The sequence below is a fragment of the Coccomyxa subellipsoidea genome (genome assembly GCF_000258705.1).
Source record: "Coccomyxa subellipsoidea C-169, whole genome shotgun sequence".
NCBI classification, from domain to species: domain Eukaryota; kingdom Viridiplantae; phylum Chlorophyta; class Trebouxiophyceae; family Coccomyxaceae; genus Coccomyxa; species Coccomyxa subellipsoidea.
In genome coordinates, this window is record NW_005178039.1 from 902,701 (window position 1) to 918,221 (window position 15,521).

The 15,521-nt window shown below is 55.4% G+C and overlaps 4 protein-coding genes across 4 annotated transcripts in view; 1 reads left to right on the forward strand and 3 right to left on the reverse strand.

Moving 5' to 3' along the window:
• Positions 1-280: 280 nt before the first annotated feature.
• Positions 281-3,596, reverse strand: COCSUDRAFT_35653 (hypothetical protein; the record flags this gene model as incomplete). The annotated part of the gene is made up of 8 exons (XM_005649612.1): positions 281-554; positions 779-990; positions 1,201-1,332; positions 1,535-1,699; positions 2,181-2,276; positions 2,866-2,939; positions 3,078-3,133; positions 3,328-3,596. The coding sequence occupies 8 exons, from the start codon at positions 3,594-3,596 to the stop codon at positions 281-283; spliced, it is 1,278 nt and encodes a 425-aa protein (XP_005649669.1).
• A 1,072-nt stretch (positions 3,597-4,668) lies between these two features.
• On the reverse strand, positions 4,669-8,212 carry COCSUDRAFT_13395 (hypothetical protein; the record flags this gene model as incomplete). The annotated part of the gene is made up of 9 exons (XM_005649613.1): positions 4,669-4,881; positions 5,186-5,410; positions 5,738-5,928; positions 6,261-6,402; positions 6,679-6,854; positions 7,011-7,147; positions 7,330-7,442; positions 7,706-7,849; positions 8,057-8,212. Coding segments are annotated over 9 exons (1,497 nt in total), but the record flags the coding sequence as incomplete, so codon positions are not given.
• Positions 8,213-9,193: 981 nt separating this feature from the next.
• COCSUDRAFT_13438 (Fe-S scaffold protein 1) lies at positions 9,194-10,216 on the forward strand (the record flags this gene model as incomplete). The annotated part of the gene is made up of 4 exons (XM_005649614.1): positions 9,194-9,289; positions 9,493-9,612; positions 9,735-9,823; positions 10,018-10,216. 4 exons carry the CDS (start codon positions 9,194-9,196, stop codon positions 10,214-10,216), a joined length of 504 nt encoding a protein of 167 aa, XP_005649671.1.
• An 820-nt stretch (positions 10,217-11,036) lies between these two features.
• The window catches only part of COCSUDRAFT_61368 (hypothetical protein), a gene marked incomplete at both ends in the record, with an annotated part of 28,183 nt that continues 23,698 nt past the window's right edge, over positions 11,037-15,521 (reverse strand). Inside the window, 10 exons of the mRNA XM_005649615.1 lie at positions 11,037-11,186; positions 11,767-12,069; positions 12,283-12,426; positions 12,673-12,843; positions 13,056-13,199; positions 13,430-13,717; positions 13,975-14,201; positions 14,422-14,695; positions 14,946-15,120; positions 15,267-15,430. Coding sequence (XP_005649672.1) covers positions 11,037-11,186; positions 11,767-12,069; positions 12,283-12,426; positions 12,673-12,843; positions 13,056-13,199; positions 13,430-13,717; positions 13,975-14,201; positions 14,422-14,695; positions 14,946-15,120; positions 15,267-15,430 — 2,040 coding nt within the window. The remainder of the gene's footprint in view (positions 11,187-11,766; positions 12,070-12,282; positions 12,427-12,672; positions 12,844-13,055; positions 13,200-13,429; positions 13,718-13,974; positions 14,202-14,421; positions 14,696-14,945; positions 15,121-15,266; positions 15,431-15,521) is intronic.

Genomic DNA, 15,521 nt, shown 5'->3' on the forward strand with positions numbered 1-15,521 from the left:
CCATGTTCTTGCGCAGCTTGGAGAGCAGCCCCGGCGTCGCGGCTCTTTTCTCCTCCTGCTGCCGCGTCGCCCGCCACAACTCCTCCATCCGCACCTGCACGCACCACCCCAGCATCTGAGCCTTACTCGTGGCTTTGCAACCTTAAGTCTCTCACCAGAGCAGCAAACTTTACAACACCAGCTGCGCATTTGATGATGCCATGTGCACGAATATGTAATGCACGGCAGGGGTCACTATTTGACTCTGCAAATGTTACGGCGCTGGCTAGCGGCTACGAAGTCAGGAGAGGCGGACCTTGAGAAGCTCGAAGGAGGGCCGCTGCTTGGAGTCGCGCTGCCAGCAGTCGCGCATGACAGAGGCGAGGCCCTCGGGGCAGTTAGGCGGGATGACGGGGCGCAGGCCCTTCTGCACGACGCCCACCGCGGCCTGAAGGGGCGTCATCTCCTCGTACGGCACGCGCCCCGTCAGCAGCTCCCACATCGTGATCGCGTAGCTGAAGACGTCCGCCTTCTCCCGGTACGGGTTGTGCTCTATCACCTCAGGCGCCATCCACCTGCAAGCGCCAGCCCAGACTCCCTCAGCACGCACACTCCAAACCCCATGTGCATCCCTTTCTCCAGCAACTGGATTTCTCCCACACACACCATGCAGGGCTGTGCATGCAGGCGTGATATGACACAGTTGCTCATGCAGCAATGCACAGGGGTGAGTTGTGTACTGCAAGCTCTCACGGATAGATAAGTACTGCGGTGCGAGTGCAGGTGGCAAAAGGCGCACCGGTAGGTACCGGTCTCGGCGGTCATGACACCGGTTGTGTTGATGACACGCGCGACGCCAAAGTCGGCGATCTTGACGGTGCCCGTCTCGTCCATGAGCAGGTTGGCCGCTTTGAGGTCGCGGTGCACGATCTTGCGCTTGTGCAGGTAGTCCATCCCCCGGCACACCTCTGTGCCGATCTTCAGCACCAGCGACAGCTTCAGCTGCCCCGCCTGCAACAGCATCACCCTCAATCAGCATGCAGCCCTTTGCGCATGGACCACACAACAATGCATGAGGACGGAATCTCAGTCTCATGTCACACATGCATATGCACTGTATCCCACACATGAAGGCAATCTTCAAGTCCATGCTCCTCAGTACAGAGTGCAAAAGGTCAATTGCAGGGGGACAACATTGCACTAATGAGGACTGTGGCTCACCTTCCGCATGTAGTCATAGATGCTGCCGCCCGACATGAACTCAAAAACGATGCACAGATTGGGCTTTCTTGTGCACGCGCCGATGAACTGCACGACGTTCTTATGCCGCACTTTCCGCATGATTGCGACTTCCTGCACCAGCCCAGACATGCCCACATCAATACAGCGGCCGACTAATCATTGGTGTTCATTCATTTCCCTTGTTGCCGTTGAAACCCCCCATTGGTGTTGCAACTGACGTGTCCAATAACTACCAGCAGCAGGAAATTGAGTGTCAGCCGCTAAGTGACCTCTAATTTCACAGCAAATCATGCATTATGAGTGCAAGACCCACCTGAAGGAACTCCTGATACTGCTGGCTGTCTGTGTGCACATTGCGCAGGATTTTGATGGCCACTTCCTGCCCGCAGTAGGTGCCCTTGTACAGGTCCCCAAACGCGCCAGAAGCAATCTTCTCCTCGAAGACAATATCCGTTGGATCTAGCTCCCAGTCATCAGGCTCTGATGTGGACGCCACCTCAGGTGTTGCCCTCTGCTCCTCAATGCTCTGCACGCCAATGCGTCCTCCTCAGCCCATGAGCAGGCATCTCTGTAACAGATGGCCCACCCAGGGTGCACCAGACAGGAGCAGCTGCTCGAAGTCACCTACAAGCTGTGATCAGCTGTCGGATCAAGCTTCGACCAAGCGCACCTTTTGCCTCTCCTCCACCGGCAACTCATCTGGGATCTCCACAGGCGGCACTTCTGGGGGCTTTGCTACACTGCCAGAACCTTGCCGGCTCGTGGGAGCGGGTAGCTGCTGTAACCTCTCGCTCAGGACTTCCTCCAAGTCATCCACTCCCTACAGCCGTATTTGCCTTCAGGAAAGGCAAAGGTCCACAGCGCAGAGGCAGGCCAGCTCAAAGCACTGAGTGAAATATACAAAAGAGAGAGGGGCCATTTTTTGGCCCACAGGATTGCTTCCAGCTGGTGAAGCACACCTCTCCGCTCCAGCCGTTCACCACAAACACGTCCAGCGAGAAGCGATCTGTGGTGTTGAATGCATGCGCCTCGCATATGTTCAAATTCAGGTCGCCCTGCCACGCAGAATCCAAAACGTCAGACCTACACTGAGAGACAGCCATGTCTGCAGAGCCCCAAACACATGCAGCAACAGCATCAGCCAATCCATGAAAAGCTTGTGTGCATTTTTCAGGCATCTAGGACTACAAGACAAGCATCTCTAGGAGCTTCTGACCTAGATCGTTTCCTCAGATCAGCCCAGTTCACCTTTACTAATACTGACCAAAAGGAGGCATCAGATTGGGGCGATGGGAAGAGAACGGTGCATACGATGTGTATCAAGGCTGTGGAAGGAACACTAGCATACACCAGCTCATAACTCTTGCCAGTCAAAACCTTCCCTCCAATTTCAACGAAGGCTGCAGAATATTGGCAAGCCAGGCCTAGAGTCTGCTAAAATCAAGGGCCATATAAAGCTTGAGGAAGCAGACGCAATCAATCGGTCTTGGTCCGGGTGTATGAGCCTCTGACAGGTGCTCGCAGTCTGCTTGAAATCGGCTGACTAGGACTGAGAAAGAGCCCATCCCCGAACAGGCCCCAACAAAAGTAGAAGGCACACGCCAGCTTCCTGGCCTGCACTCGATCTTTGATCAACAGGCTTACCAAGCTTTCGGAAAGGCGGCACAGGAGCCTCGGCTGGTCCACCGACGCTATCGTGATCTCATAGAATGTAGCGTCTGCTGAACTCCTGTCGCGCTCTTCAGCCTCCACCACGAGCGCCTGTGAAGCATGCAGTTGGCTTGTTACATCTTCAGCCTGCAGCTGGTGCCAAGATCCGGCCGCAGTAAACCTTCCCCGAGCAAGGCAATCGACACCTAACGCACGGACCTGCAGGTTGGGAGAACTTCCGAAAGCTGGCCGAGGCAGGCTCCTGTGCCTCGTCAGAGAACGTGCTGCTGCCTGAGCAGACGCGGCCTGCAACACCGGACGAGGCCTCAGCATCGGGCATGGAATCTTGGGCGTTACTTTGGACGGGGGCACAGTACAGCACGCACCTCGCTCAGCAAGGTATCAAGTCCGCCGAATGAGGGCCTGTTGGTCATCCCCGAGGTGCCGTAGAGGGACACATCCACTGTCCGCACTTGGAAGGACACCGCTGACGGGTCTGCCCGGGCTGAGTTGAGCAGCCTCTGATGGTTTATAATGTCATAAGAGTTTATATTCACATCGAGCGCATATCTCGTTGGCAGGGTCTGGAAGTGCTGCCTGATCCCCTCGACGACGCCTGGTGCATCCAGGTCAATGCTTTTCTTCTCCCTGAGTTTCTGCAGGAATGCCTCACAAACTTGCTGCTTGGTCTTCCGCCTGAGCTGCTCAGAGGAAGCATCCGTCATTCCGCAACCAGGTGAACGCAGGCCCTGAAATGGCGGGCTGACGGCAGCCAACATGGGGGCGAAAGTTATGGCCGCCTGCACATGCTGCCAGAGGGGAAGATTGCCAGAGAGCGAAGGTGCCCTCCCAAAAGTTGTTCCGTGTTGTGGTGACTGATCCCTCATGTAAGCATGGACCCTCACCTAAGCCCACCTCGTGCCGCCACGTCTGCATTTGCAAGGGGTATAACGTATTATAGGGACCCCCCGCAATAAAAAGATGACCTCGGAGGCCACGTATGCCTTGGCGGGAACCTGGGAATCGGCCGAATGCCGGCATTGCCGCGTGCCCCCACGGCCAATGACTGTGCCTGCACCAGCTGCAGAATCTGGCCAGCATCTGCATGATTGACCCCTATGCACGCCTCACATTCACGTGCTTTGGAGTTTCTTGTGGGCAGCTTGACAATAGCTACAGCCTTGCATTGGAGTAGATGCACTGATAGCTATACCCGCCCGGCTAGCCGGCTAGAGGCAGTCAGTTCTGACTAGACTGCCGATACGATCACCGCGGTGGGCCGCGGCACTGTAGCCACATTTCGAATCCCAAATTTAAGAAATGCCTTCAGAATCTTGCATCATCTCTTTGTTTCCTATGAAATGCAATCCACACCGTAGCACGCATGAGACATTGAATCTTTCTTATAGTCCTGTGAGGCCTCTAGCCTAGAGGTCAGGCTAGTAGCCCAGGCCATTGCTGGCAAAATCTTGGTGACACTGCCAATGATGATGGCGTCACCTACCATATCACACCGTAACAATGATAGCTTCACTTGCAAAGTCAGAGACATTGATGGCAGCCCGCAGCCGCTGCGGCATTACTTCCATTGACGTCTCCTTGCCTAGCACCAGCCTGAGGCATGCAGCGCAAACCAACGCTGTAGCTACGTTTTGTTACAGCTGTTCTTACACCGGCAGGATTCCCTGCTAATTGATTATATGCGTTGGTTGCCAGCGCATGTACCGCATTTGGTCGGCCAGATTATTTTGCCACATCCCAAGCGCATTGCAGGCAGTAGGTCATCGGCCGGACCGGTCAGTAGTCGTAGCGGGAACTGCCCACGGCATTCCAGGACTGGAAGACGTGGGTGTGCGTGCAGATTCGGTCCATGGCAGGGCTGCTGTCAGAGCGGCCCACCAGCAGGCCGTGCACCTCCAGACCCAGGTCGGCTTTCGCGCTCTCCAGCCGATGCAGCACCGCGTCGCTCGGCGGCGCAATCTCCCCGTCTGTCACCATCACAATGTCCGCCTGGGCATCATGCCAGCAGGCAGGCGTCACCCCGTGTACACTGTGTACCTCCCCAGGACATCAAGGTGTCCAAGACCCACCGATGCATATCTTTGTGCTGTCTCGAGACTAAGACATACTGCTTGGCTGGATCTTGAGGAGCCTGTAGGCATGATGACGATCTTGCACAAGCCCACATATTGGTAACAACCAGCTCTGAGGCTCAAAAGATGACAAATACTCTAGCCGGCGCCGCCTCCAGGGGCTGGCAGCAGTCAGGTGCGCATGTGGCAATAACATGGGACTAATGGCAAACAGTGCACACCTGCGCCCAGTCCTTCTGCTCGAGGCGGTCCAGCGAGAGCTCGAGGGGCCGGTCGACGTCGGTGCCGCCGCCGAAGCTGTACTGCAGGAAGGCGAGCAGCTCCAGCAGGGAGGGCGCGTCCACCTTGAGCTCCAGCTCCTTCACATCGCTGGGGCCCGAGAAGGCGTACAGGTGGCACGCGCGCTGCTGCCGGTGCGCGCCCCTCATGCACTCCAGCGCCACCGCCTATTGTGCCGCAATGCACAAGTGAAATTTGTTGGTACTCCCCAATACGACAACACAGCATAACAACACTCCAGGGACAGCCAGCATGGCAAACCCATTCAATTGAGGACCCCCCATAATTGCACAGTGAAAAGCCGAGAACATGAGAGCTTTCCTAACCACAACCAGGGAGGTGCATGTCACAGAGGCCCTGATTATGCTGAGCATCATCCAGAAACAGCCCTGATGCCCGATTGCAGCTCTGAAACAGCAGAGTCCAGCAGTTTTGTGTAGGGGGTGGAGAGCTGGTGAGGGGTGGCAGGAGGGAGAGAAGCAGAAGACGAGCACCTTGGCGACGGTCTCGCGGGCGCCGGCCATGGAGCCGGAGGTGTCGAGGCAGACGATGATGGGGCCCAGCTGCGCGGCAGGGCGGATTTCCAGGGGGCCCGTGGGGCGGCAGGGCTCGTCCTCCAGCCAGCCCTGCCGGTCGTAGCTCATCAGGCCCCGCTCCGCGCGCCGCACCATGTGCAGCAGCCGCGCTGCCCGCGACCCCTCCTTCTGCTCCCCTGCGCCAGGTGAAATGCTTTTTAGTTCAATGCACATCGCCAAGGGCAGTGGATCTATCCCTCCCTCTCAATTGCTCAGCTGCCTCTGCGTTGAGCGCATGCACGTCAATATAGATGCATCTCACAGGGTGCTCGGTGAGCCTGCATGGGAAAGCCCCAGTAGGCGCTTGATAAGGTAGGTCACTGCCTGAAGCTCTGTTGAAGGGAAGTGTGGCAGAGGTTCGCATCCCCTCACACCGGTGGATGAGGGGGAAAAATCACATTGGACAGAGGCGAGTGGAGAGAGGGCGCACCGTCAGAGCCACTGTCGCGCGGCCAGCCGGCTGCAAGCAGGTGCGCCTCGAAGGGCAGCATGCGTGACAGGTCGCCGGACCGCGTCAGCCCAGCCGTCTCCTCCGGCTGCAGCGACGACCGGATCACGCCCCTCCGTTGCGACCGCGCCTCGATCTGAGCGCATGCATGCAAGCTCACACCCTTGGCCTCCGCCTACTTATGCCCCAGTTCAAGAAGAATGCAAGGTGACAGCGGCGGCAAGGGAATCATGATCACGGTGCCCCACACAAGCAAGTGGAAAAATATAAGACACTTTCATGTGCATATGATCGCAAGCCTTAATGTGCTGGCAAGACAGCCCTTGTTCGTTGCCTCCTGATGGCTTACCGCCTCAATTTCAAGCTATGGCCCCTGATGGGGCTCTAGGTGCCCGGGAAGGTGGGGCAGCACCTCTTCCGGCGCGCGTCGCTTGGGCCCTTTGCCGCTGGCGCGGCCCAGCTGGCGCACCAGATCGCGCAGCTCCTTCAGGTTCTCCAGCTTCTTCCGCAGCTCCTTCATCTCCCGCCAGCCGTCGCTCTTCCACAGCGCATGCGACAGGTCGTACCCCACCGGACCCTCCATCAAATCTGCCAAAGAACTCGGGGTTGTCAGGAGTGCCCTTTCTTAAGGGAAGTTTTGAGAGATCTATGAGAGATGATCTATATTTGCACACAGTCGGCAGCATGCTCTTGTCAGCTTTCTAAGGCATCATACAGGCCTGTGGCAGGAAAAAGGCAAGCCACCCTCCAGGTTGTCAAAGGCGGCGTCAGCCTCCTGCAAGTTTTCCATAGCCGGCTTCCACTGCTCCTCAAACTTCTCCACCAGGTCATCCGCCGCCTTCTGGATGGCTTCCTCCATGCTCTCCTTTGCTTCCTCATCCCTGCACCACCAGCACATCTCCAGGCTTCACACCTCACAAACAAATCCCTTTTTAGACACCAGCTCAAGTCCAAGCCGTTGCCATGTCGCAAATTACTGAATTCAAAGGCAGGTGATGAGCAAGCGACAGCCGCATGTCAGGTTGTTGGATGCTGTGCGACGAGAACAGGTGATGGCACGCACATCTCATTCCCGTCGCCTTGTGAGCCGCCCTCCTTCTGTTCCAGGGAGATCTGCAGCTCCTGGCCCTCCTGCCCAGAGGACCCGCCCTGCTGCATCATCTCCTCCATCTGCTCCTGAGTCATCTCCTGCATGGCACCCTCATAACCTCAATTGATGTCGCGGTGAACGGATTAATCCAGCTTCCAAGCCAAAACTCCAAGAATATTTAGAGGGTCCAGCAGTGGTGAATCTTTGTCCTTGGCATGCCCATGGACAATTACCGAGGCTGGATAGCACCACTGGGTGCCCGTGCTTTGCAACAGCACTCTACTGTGTGGATGGTAATTGAGTTGCACATGCTGCACGCAAACTGGGGTGCATTGGAGGAGCTGCTCACCTCCCAGTCAGGCTGGCCATCTGCGCCGCCCTGGGACATCTGATCCTGCGATTGATCGCTAGCCTGCTGCTGCTGCATGGGGTCCTGTGACTGCTGCTGGTCCTGCTGCTGCTGTTCCTGCTGCTGCTGCTCGAGCTCTTCCAACTTTGCTTCAAAATCCTGCACATGGTACACCGAAATGAAAGATGTGATTTTTTACATTGTTCTTCACAGCTTCACAGCTAGTCGCATTTGTGGGCCAGCAGCCATCATGGCTTGCAGAGGCACATGACAAAACGGGAAAGGTAAAGGAGATGTGCACCAGAGTAATGAATGGGGTGAGTGGTGAATAGGGTGAGAGCGTACATGCACGAGGGAGAGCATCTGTTTGAGCAGGGGATCGAGCAGCTGAGGGTAGCGGCGGGTGAAGCGCGGCATCTCCATCTTGTTCAGAGCTGCCAAGAAGCCGCTCCTGAAGGGCTCCGCAGGCCACTCTCCTGATGGGCTCGGCAGCAGGCCTTTCCGCAAACGCGCCTTCACCACCCAGTAGATTCTCTGTCAGTGAGGATCCTTGCTAGAACATGAATCAGATGCACATTTTCTGGAGTTTGGGAGAGCAGTCCATGCAATCAAGGAGGTTCAGTCAAGCATGGCATGACCAATTTCGAAATCTCACCCTGATGTCTGACAATGATGACGCCCTGTCAGAGAGATCTGACAAGTTCTTGGTGCCTGGAAGCTCCGACAACTGTTGCCTCAGCGCCTCGTCCAGGTTCAGGCGCCTCCAAAAGAGAGGGTCCAACACGCTGCAGCAGGTCAAGCTCTCATTGGCAGAGGGCCTCTCGACACAAAGGGCGTTTGAGGAGACTCGGTATTGTTTCTTAGTGCTATCAGGAATGTCTTAAAATCAGAGATCATGGGACCAGAAACCACGAGGGTTGCACTCACTTCTGCTGCTGGTTGGCAACAATGGACGCAACGCTGCTTTTCAAATCTTCTATTGAGTCTGAGGATGATTTCTCAACAGGTGGCTCGCCGATTCCTTCTGTTGAGCCAGAGATGGACATGCGTCCTTTGTTCCTAGCTGATCTGGTTCTTCTGAGAGCACAGAAGGACGATCGAGCATTTGTACGATTCCAAATAAATCCATTGTTGCACAATGCTTCTTGTCTTCGCAAGATCGGAAGTGACAATCGCTGGCTTCGTGTCCAGACAGAGGTATCCATCGTACCAGGTGACAACTTTGAAGCAGCAATGTCCTACATCGCGACACGCCTAGGAAATGTGGATCTAGATCCGCGTAATGTCGTCTCAATCTTGAGTACAACAGCTGCTTTCCATTCCAATATTTCTTGGAATCTCGTTTTGAAATTTTGCATGATATCAAGAGTGAGTCAGCGGTTACGTGCCCCACAAGGAGTTCTGGCCTTGGTGATGCTGTTTCTTGCTCGCACAAAAAACAGCTATCAAAAAGATAAACCGTTTGAGAAGTGTGCGGCTGTGATCATGATGAAGCTAGCCAAGCAAGCGGCAGTGAGTCTGAGGAGCGTGAGCCCTTCCGTGCAAGCAACAGGAGCTGCTAGCCAAAGATTGTACCACAAGAACGTGAGGGATACTTCTTTATTTTGCGTCGTAATATCCTCATGTTGTAGTTGATTGAGCAGCTAGTGTGGGCGCCAGCCCTGTAGAACTGTCCTTTAGCAGCTGCCAGGAGTTGTCACTTTTTGTGTTGTTTGGCCAACGTGCTTCTTTATCATCACTTATACTGTTGTGCATAAAACTTAAGTGATATTCTCGTCGTGTATCAGGTTGTGGATCACTATGAGAAGCCCAGGAACGTGGGCTCCTTCGATAAGACAGACCCATCTGTGGGAACTGGCCTTGTGGGAGCTCCCGCCTGCGGAGACGTGATGAAGCTGCAGATCAAGGTGCGATGCCGTCCTCCTGCTACACATAAATGTTCGCAAAGGCGTTCTTCTGCAGGAAAGCGGTCGAGGGACGTGGTATGACTGTTTGCAGGGACTCACCGAAGTGTCGTGTGCTGTCTCAGGTGGACGAGGACGGCAACATCATTGATAGCTGCTTCAAGACATTCGGTTGTGGCTCAGCGATTGCATCCAGCAGTGTGGCAACGGAGTGGTGAGCTCCGCTGCAATTTGCTGCATCCACTTTTGTCCAGAACAATTTGAGAACAGCTTGGGATATTGCCTCGAAGATGTAGAGGATTTCTCTGTCAAAATCCTTGCACATGGCCTATGTGCTAGTTTTACATATTTTGGGAAATGGGTCCCTAGATATTGCTCCTGACCTGGGCGGCGTTTGTATGTGTGCAGGGTGAAGGGCAGGTCGATTGATGATGTCCTGACCATCAAGAACAGGGATATCGCCAAGCACCTCAGTCTTCCTCCTGTCAAGCTCCACTGCAGCATGCTCGCAGAGGATGCCATCAAGGCAGCAGTGAAGGACATCCAGGCCAAGCGGATGAAGCAGACCCCCTCAATGGTGGAGGCAGAGAAGGTTGCAACAGCCTAGACAATTCATGATCAGTCCAATGCCCAGTCATTTCAAGGAGCATGCTGGATACCCTGGAGTGTATGTCCAGACTGTGAAAGCATGAGTCCAAGTCTGTCTACTAGAGTCCTAGGGAATCTGTTCTTTGATGTGCCTTGAAATTCTTCCAGGCGCACGAGTATCAAGAGGGCTGGCAGAATTGCTAGCTGATGTGTACCAATAAATACATTAGACTCAATGAGACATACGTTGATCAATTTTCTCTAGCTAATTGCGCCGACTTCCTACAGGCAGTGTTGCCTCTCCTTGCTGAAAGTAAATATTTTGCTGAGAAACTCATGTGTCCGGACATTGAACATGGCATGTTGTGCAGTTCTGCAAGACCATGTAACAAATTTTCCGTCAAAGCTCTTGTAGTAGTCTACCGAAGGATTGATCTTGTGGAGCCAGGTCTGACGGTGTGGCCACTCAGTGGCCATCGGGTGGTGTCCTGGCTTGTTAAAATGCCAGGCTTTTACATATCAATTGCATTCTGCCTGCTACAAATATCAGAAAAATGCCGAGCTCACATACTGTGACTAGCGTTCTAAAGACCATGCAAATCTGCAACAAAAATCACAGAATGCTTCTCCTACACATGCATGGGCATTGTATACAATATGCACACAATGGCATCGCAAAGTATAAAGCCCACAAGAGCCTCAGAAATGCAGCAGATTGTCTCGCCTCTCTGCAGATACGCTCACTTCTGAAACATGACTTGACCTACTTTGGGCATGCATTTGAATGCAACAATTCAGCACTAAAACTAAAGCTCTTTTAGAAATCTCCACGAGGACGATCAGAGACTCAGGGTCAGTGCTGCGCTGTCTGGCGGTTGCCTCGTCTCATGGTGAGCGATGAATGTCCCGGTAGGGTTGTCCACCTGCCAGACTGTGCAGTGCCACGTCTGGGGATCCCACTTGTGCATCCGCTGCAGGTTGAGACCACCCTGCAAACCAAGCAAAGCAGTGTGATCAGCTGCAGGGCAAGCCAGCTTCTGCAGAAGACAAGGGGAAAAGAAGGTGCATGCCTCAACTGCAGCCAGTGGGCGGTTTGCCTGGAGTCGCTGTTCTCTTTGGAGATCAGTGCCACAGCAGTTGAGTGCAAGTGCATCATTGCCAGTTGGGAAAGAGCTCAGAAACCAGAAACCTGACAGCGTCTGACCTGCTTCGGATTGCACATGAAGATGTAGCACCAATACAAGACATCCCATCCTCGCAACTGCCAGGGTCTTGCGGCCCCCTGATGCCACAGATAATGGTGGGTACTCTCAGACCATACGACAGAGGAGCTCATCTGCCTTCCCATCTTTCACATCTAAAAAGCATGCAGGCATCACATGCCCAACCCACCCGCACAACGCAAAGCTACAAGTTTCACAGGGTGGGATCTGGACATGTAATCCACTGTTGCAGACAGGGTTGTGGGATGGGAAAGGGCATGCAGGCATCTCATGCCCAACCCCCTGTACCATGCAAGCTACAGATTACACAGGGTGGGGCATGGGGGTGTGATATGTTGCGATAGACAGGGGAGTTGGAGGGCAGAAGGCTCGCCTGCAGGGCCGGGGGGTCCCAGCGCCAGATGGGCGAGTCAAAGAAGCGCGTGGAGGCGGCCAGGTCAGCGCGCAGGCAGAGCACCTCCGAGGTGTCGGGCATCAGGGGCGCTCCCTGCACGATGGTCCCCAGCGCAACATACCCCTCCGGGGCCACCGGCTTCCACATGGTGACCGGAGAGCGGCCGTTGATGCGGAACACCAGCCGGAAATCCACGGGGTGCGCCAGCCGCGGCCGCTCGCCCGACCCTTTCTCGCTGCTGTCGTCGCGATACACCTGCACCATCCACATGATTAGCGCTTGTCAAATCTGCTTTCAGGTTTCCAACATCCGTGGCGCAAGTCACAACACACCTTTTGCTTGTCCATGAATGTAAAGGAGGCTGTGGGCAAGGGTGGGAATCATTACGGGTTTTTTTAATAGAGAGCGTTCATGTCAAGAGCTGCTGCATGCAAAAAGGGAAAAACGGGAAAAAGGGCTTGCCTGCACAGGCGCATTGGGTGGGTCCAGGCCGACAGAGACCACGTCACCCAGGGCTCCATAGCCTGGAGGCGCCACCACTCGCCACACGCTGATGATGCCATTGTCAGTCATGCGCCCTACACAAACAGGGAATTTGTCTTCCTTCTGCACCTTTACTGACAAAGTCCATTCCATAGCCACAAGCTCCGCCCATTCTGAAAGGGCTTGCAGATCCCCGCCAGGGGATCATATCCTTTTAACTATGTGATTTTCATGAGGCACAAGGTCTTCCTGATGGAGGTAATAAGACGAGGCCAAGTGCTGGTGGCTCCTTCATCTGTCTCTTGACAATTAAGGGAAAATTTATGATAGGCATGGAAGTGGAGAGTGCAGCCGGGGCTTGCCTGTGTGCCAGACCAGGCGGAAGTCGAGGGAGGGCATGGTTGGGGGCAGGGCCTGGGGAGGCAGGCCCGGCAGAGGCGCGGCCAGGTCAGGCTTGTGCTTGCGCGCCCACATGGCACTCTCGCGCTGCGGCTCCACGCAGTACTTGTCGCGCACCTTCAGCGCTATGTCCCTCAGCTCCTCCGCCTGCCGCGCGCGACCCTTCTCACTTGAAACTCAAACTATGGATAAGGGAACCATGCAAGCCTGCTCATAGAGAGATGATCGTGAGGCATTCACAGCATGCAAGTCCTCAATTAGCAGTGTCCCTACTGGTATGCAAGGAGAACATTATGATTGCAACGACTAGGGTATTATATAACATTATGTTGGGCTCAGTACAAATCGAGAGGGGGCACCTGGGACTCATTGGGGAAGCAGCGCAGCTCATGTGCGAGGGGCTCGTCCTCCTCGTGGCCGGGGACGCCCTTGCGGTGGACCGTGATGCGGTCGTAGAAAGGCAGCTCCTTGTGAGTCCGCCTCAGCTCCAGCGCCAGCAAATCCTGGTGCACAGGGGCAGCTTTCAGACAAACACTGCATCTTGGCTGTCCTCACCCTTGAGGGATGGCAAGAAAGGCTGCAGGTGCAAGCATGGGAGTAGCATGCACCTGCATGCACCTGCATTCCAGCGCATTCCAAGGTTGCTTACCACACGACAGAAGTCCCTTTTGTAAACAATTGCCCCCAAGACATGTGACATGCCAGATAAAGAGCTGACAGACAAGGGACATACCTGCCACTCGACAGACCAGCGTATTTCTGCCACCGGAATGTCGTCCTCATTCCCGGGGGTGACGCCCTCCTTGGCAGCCTCATGGATTCGCTGGAAGCCGGGGGCGTGCAGCAGCATGAGTCGCTGATTGGTCATCAGCGCCACGCGCTCGTCCAGCAGCAGCATGTGCTCCTCATACGCGTCGGTCGCTGCCCGGCCGGGCCGCCTGCGCTTGCCAAGCCTGGGCAGCCCCGGGGCCGCCTCCACAGCGCGCCACATCAACGCCTGCCCCACCTCCTCCATCCGCGCCTGCTCAGACAAGACAGGGCTGAGCATGCATGCTGTGGAGACAGTGCATCGCAGGAAGCTGACTCACTTGGCTACAGATGTGATGCGGGTGTCACAGAATACAATACAGTATCATCATTCCCTTGAAAATCCGCTACTGGAGTTAAGATGTCAAACGGCTTTCGGGGCGATGTTGTTTGATGCGTCATGACGCCCAGAGACTTTCATTCACAACCGTTTGGGCCAGAGACTCCGCTAGATATTGTCGGGTGGGTCACCTGGGCGTCGGTGCCGGCGCGCACGAAGGGCTGCAGCTTGCGGTCGCCGCCGATGGCGCGCGGCAGCCGGCGGCGCAAGACGGCGCGGGGGTGGTTGCTGAGCTTTCCTCGGATGGTGTTGCTGCTGGCGTCGATGCCCTCGAAGGCCGAGGACATGAAGTCCAGCGCGCCGCTGACCGGCTGCGCCGCCACGCCGACCAGGCCCTGGCCCAGCCCCTTCACAAAGCCTGCGCAGCTGGATCTGTCAGCTGCAGTGGACTGAAAATATCTGGAGGGCAATTGCAGGGGACTCTTTTGGTATTATGTAAAGAAAGACAAATTGGTGCAAGCCATGGTTGACGGTAGCAGCGGGGTGACAGACAGGTTGCAAAGGGTGCAATGATATTCATACAACAAGAGGAAAGATTAGAAGACCTCTGCACAGCAAGGAGAGGAGAGAGGGCATACCTCCCACGCCAGTGCGAGCCCCCTGGAGGGGCTTGGAGACGAGGCCTGTGAAACCGCGAACAAAGCCCTTTGCAAGCGCGTCGCCTCCCTCTGCAAGCCCCTCGCCAACATTCCCTATCGTGCGCTGCTGGCGCGCAGCTGTCCGCTCATTCGCTGACTTGTCATCAGCGCCCAGAGCGGCTACGCTGCGTGACAGTGCACCCAGGACACCCGAGGCTCCTGAGAAGATGCCAAAGTTCCAGAGGAAGCTAAGCGCTACCCCTACCACTTGACCCTGCGGACAGAGCAACCTCTTTGAGATCTTGACAAAGTATTGCCCACTGCACATTATTTCTGGCAAATTAGTAATAGTGGGGAGAGCCTATTCCACCTACACTCATGCAATCCTGTTACTGTACATGTCAGGACATCTGCAACCAGACTGTCCACACTGGCAAGAGCGAATTGGTATGCCTGGCTTGGTCTGAAAAGGCAAGCGAATAGTGGAAAGGTTCTGCGGGTCTGGGGCGGCTGATAAGGCTCACCTTGATCTGGCGGATGATCTGTGCGATGAAGGCAGACCAGAGCATGGAGATGTTCTGCATCTCAAAGCCCCGCAGGCGTACAGGGATGCCCTCAAAGTTGGCCAGCTGCAGCGCCCATGATGCCATGCCCATATGCGAAGCCCACCGGGGGCGCGCGAAGGGGTCTCCTCGGAAGCTGCAGTAACCCAATAACATCTAGTCAGTTTATAAATACGGTATTTGTTCTGTTGTACTCAAGCGACCACAGTCTCTGGCATCTAAGCTCACTGCTTGCATGCAACACAGGATAGAGAAACAGACTGACAGGAAGTGCCGCTGTACCTGACAGCGGCAGAGAGGTCAGCCGCAGAGACCAGGGAGATCTGGACAGGGGTATCTGTGGCGGCTGCAACGTGCCTCTCGCCTGACCCATCAGACAGAGCCTTCAGGTCCAGGCGTTGGGCCATCTCCACTACGCGCCAGACAAGACCCTCTGCTATCGCAACCTGCAACGCAGCCCCATGCACATTCTCAATATCAGCACGCTCAAAGAATCCATGCAATCAAGTGCCCTTGGGCATCAGTCGCCTCCTGGGA